Genomic DNA, 3,206 nt, shown 5'->3' on the forward strand with positions numbered 1-3,206 from the left:
GGCAGATGCCACGGCGGAGCATACCACTCGCCAACATCTGACGGGGGGGGAAGGGGAACCGTAGTGAGGGATAGATGGCTGAACAGCCCATGAGGCGTCCCGCGACACACCCCTGTCTGTCGAGAGTCCTGCGATGGTGCCGGCCAGGGCTGCGGCGCCGTAAGGGTGGTGCCGTGCGGGAGGCAGCGCTCCGCCGCGGGAGCGCTCCCCTCGGCGGCATCGTTGCGGTGCACTCGGCCAGTGACTTCATAGGCCATCTACTCAATTTAAGCAGTATGCTTCCACACGTAAATGTGACATTGCTATGTAATTATGTTTATTTTTTTGGTTTAAGAAAACTTTATCTAGGTGTTGGAAGTGCAGGTTAGAAAAACAACGTGAACGTTCAGTGGACGGTAGTTAAGTTAGTTCAAAGCAGTGTTATTTTAGGAAACAGAAGCAGACTGTGTTCGCCCGCTCCTCTAAAAAAAGGCAACTTTATTGTGCTGTCTCCCAGGGAAGGCAGTGCAGCCTTCACGCCAGCGGAGGGGAAGGTAGCTGCAAAGAAGAGCCTACAGAAATCAAAAAAGAAGGCATGCTCCAATTGCATTTCTTTTAACGTCAACTAATTAATGACTAATTTATGAAAATACTATTCATGTTTAAACTTCTAACATAAAAATGTTTCCCCCCGTATTTTAATCATCATCCTCCTCTTCATCATCCTCATCAACGTCTTCCTCATCTTCCTCTTCCTCAGCTGCAGCTAGGGCTTCTTCCCTCGCAGCCTTGAAAGCCAGTTCCTCTTCCAGAGTGGGGTCTCTTGTCTCAGCGATTTCTGGCCCGCTGGGATATTCCGCTTGCACTGGCGGAGGGAGTGCGGGAGTGTGGTTCTCTAGACTGTATTTGTGACCCCAGCCAAAGTAGATGTTATCAAATTTCCTAAGAAAGGAAAGCGAAAGATCACACATTCTCCCCCAAACAAAACATCAGTGGAGATACTGCCAGGCTTCCTTACTCAGCTGTGCAAAAAGTCACTGTGGTGCAGATACCACAGAAGTATTTAAAAGACCGTGTGCAGTGGAAACGAATGGACATTAGAACCACAGAATGTAGCTATTTTTGTAAAAAGTACCACAGACTTCTCAAGAATATAGGTTTTAAATAGAGGACCGTGTCCAAATACTAACTGGACGTTTACATCCATTAACTATACTAGCCTTTCCAATGATTATTCATTTGCTGTCTTAAATAAATACTTACTGTTGCTGTGCACATTTAAGTGCCCTTTTCCATCAGTCTCTGGAACAGTTAGAATCAGTCAATGAATTAATAATAAAGCAACTCTGACTTCATTAGACAGGTATCTGTGTTTACATATACAGTCTGTGTTGTAACCAGGTCCACTAGCTACTCACTTGCCAGACGCGAAGGCATATGCTCCGGGCCATCGGTTAGACTGGAGGATTGCAACAGCGTATTGCGGGATCAGGCTTGTAGAAGCCTCAGCTGTCCAAGCAGGGATGTTCTGAATTCCTGGAGGCAGCCAAACACACACAGTCTGTGAATAAATTGACTTACGAGCCTCTACAAAATATTTAAGACTGAGCTACAAGACTTTCACAGAATTCAAGCAATGGTTATAGTAAGTTGCGTGTTAGAAGAGCCAGAAGTCAGAAACAGTAAATGTAGGCGCTGTGTTCAAACAGGTGGTTTAGATGTATGGGTAGGTAGCACGGGAATGCTAATAGAGCCATGTACAGAAAAGATCATGCTCCTGAAACTCAGTAGTACTCACCGCTGTTTCTTTTGTCAAGGACTGTTTATCACTTATGGATAAATTATATAGTTATATTTCACCTTGATCAAAGAATGGAGAGTAGGAAAAATAATTTACTATTGATGTAATCTAATATTCAGGTTCCCATATTCCCATGATTTGCTGCAGTAATATGCTACAGGATCTAAATTCTTATTTGTATATCTATGCATGTTTATACGTATACATATCTATTTATTTACACATGCACACACACTTTTTTTTGTCTAAAAAGATGATGGAAAAATAGCTGAATGTATTTCATGTAGTGAGCTGTCTTGAACTTGCAGTAGCCTGACAAGTCTGAGGTATTTTTTCGCTTCATTCTCAACAAGATTGTTAACTAGTAAACTCAATTATTTCAGTTTTAATGTCAATACTGTTAACTATTTTGCTTTTGATCAATTTTGTAAAAGAATGTACTTACCCTACAGGGGCAAACTATATTGCTCCATGAAGCATCAGAGACCTATAACTTCAAATATTTACTACCTAAATGCCAACATTCCTAGTGGCTCTCTGTCAAAAACTTCATATTCCATGAAGAATACCTTCATCTTCAGAGAGTGGAGTGAGAAGAGGAGGTCCTATTTCTTGCTGTAGTTCATTTGGCTCCTCTGCTTTCTCCTCCTCTTCATCTTCTTCTTCTTCCTCCTCTGATTTTTGAAAAGGATTAAGCCAAACACAGCGACCCTATAATTGATATGGAAAAATAATAAATACATGTAATAATCACTGAAAGGATGCAAGCCAGTTAAAACAATTGGCTCAGGCACACGCACACACAGTTAAGGGGCAGGGGGAAGAAAAGAAAAATATATATTCTGTAATTGGTATATTGTTGGCAGAATATTGTATCCTCTTGGCAGAGTGTTCCCTATATCCCTCTTTCCTCCCTCATCCCTGCTTACTATTTCAGAATAACTTCGTACCTTTCTCATCAGCTTTTTGTTATTTTGTAGTCTTCAGTTCCTTGCCAGTTTGGTTTATATCCTTGCTAGATTACCAGTTACTGCAAACTAAGAAGCTTAACTTAAGGACACTGCCCCTTCCTTTTAAAGTCTGCCTTGTTATCCAACTACCAGTCACAGGAACATAACAAAATGTTCTTAAGATTCTAATGCATATAGATTTTATTTTTACAACTATTGTTTTGCTGGTAATAATTTTAAACCTTATTTCCTACCATTTGCTGTTATTTTACACTAGCATTCTTGAATTGGTAGACTGGCCAGCAAGTCATCCAGCAATGATCATCAAGTTAGTAATATATAATAATCCAGCATTAGCCTGATACCACAAGCTTTTAAGCTTTTTCATTTGCATGTTTCAGAGCAGAAAGTAGGCAACAAAACAAAAAACCAAGAAAACATCAGTAAGTTCCATTTAGCATACAATCATAAGCTAT

General features: G+C 40.8%; 1 protein-coding gene across 1 annotated transcript; it reads right to left on the minus strand.

Annotated features, from left to right (window-relative positions):
- Nucleotides 1–677: 677 nt before the first annotated feature.
- Nucleotides 678–2,491, minus strand: LOC104079036 (radial spoke head protein 4 homolog A-like; the record flags this gene model as incomplete). Its single annotated transcript, XM_009580915.1, has 3 exons — nt 678–921; nt 1,398–1,515; nt 2,350–2,491. Coding segments are annotated over 3 exons (504 nt in total), but the record flags the coding sequence as incomplete, so codon positions are not given.
- Between the last annotated feature and the right edge of the window lie 715 nt (nt 2,492–3,206).

The sequence above is a fragment of the Fulmarus glacialis genome, unplaced genomic scaffold (genome assembly GCF_000690835.1).
Source record: "Fulmarus glacialis isolate BGI_N327 unplaced genomic scaffold, ASM69083v1 Scaffold50236, whole genome shotgun sequence".
Classification (NCBI taxonomy): domain Eukaryota; kingdom Metazoa; phylum Chordata; class Aves; order Procellariiformes; family Procellariidae; genus Fulmarus; species Fulmarus glacialis.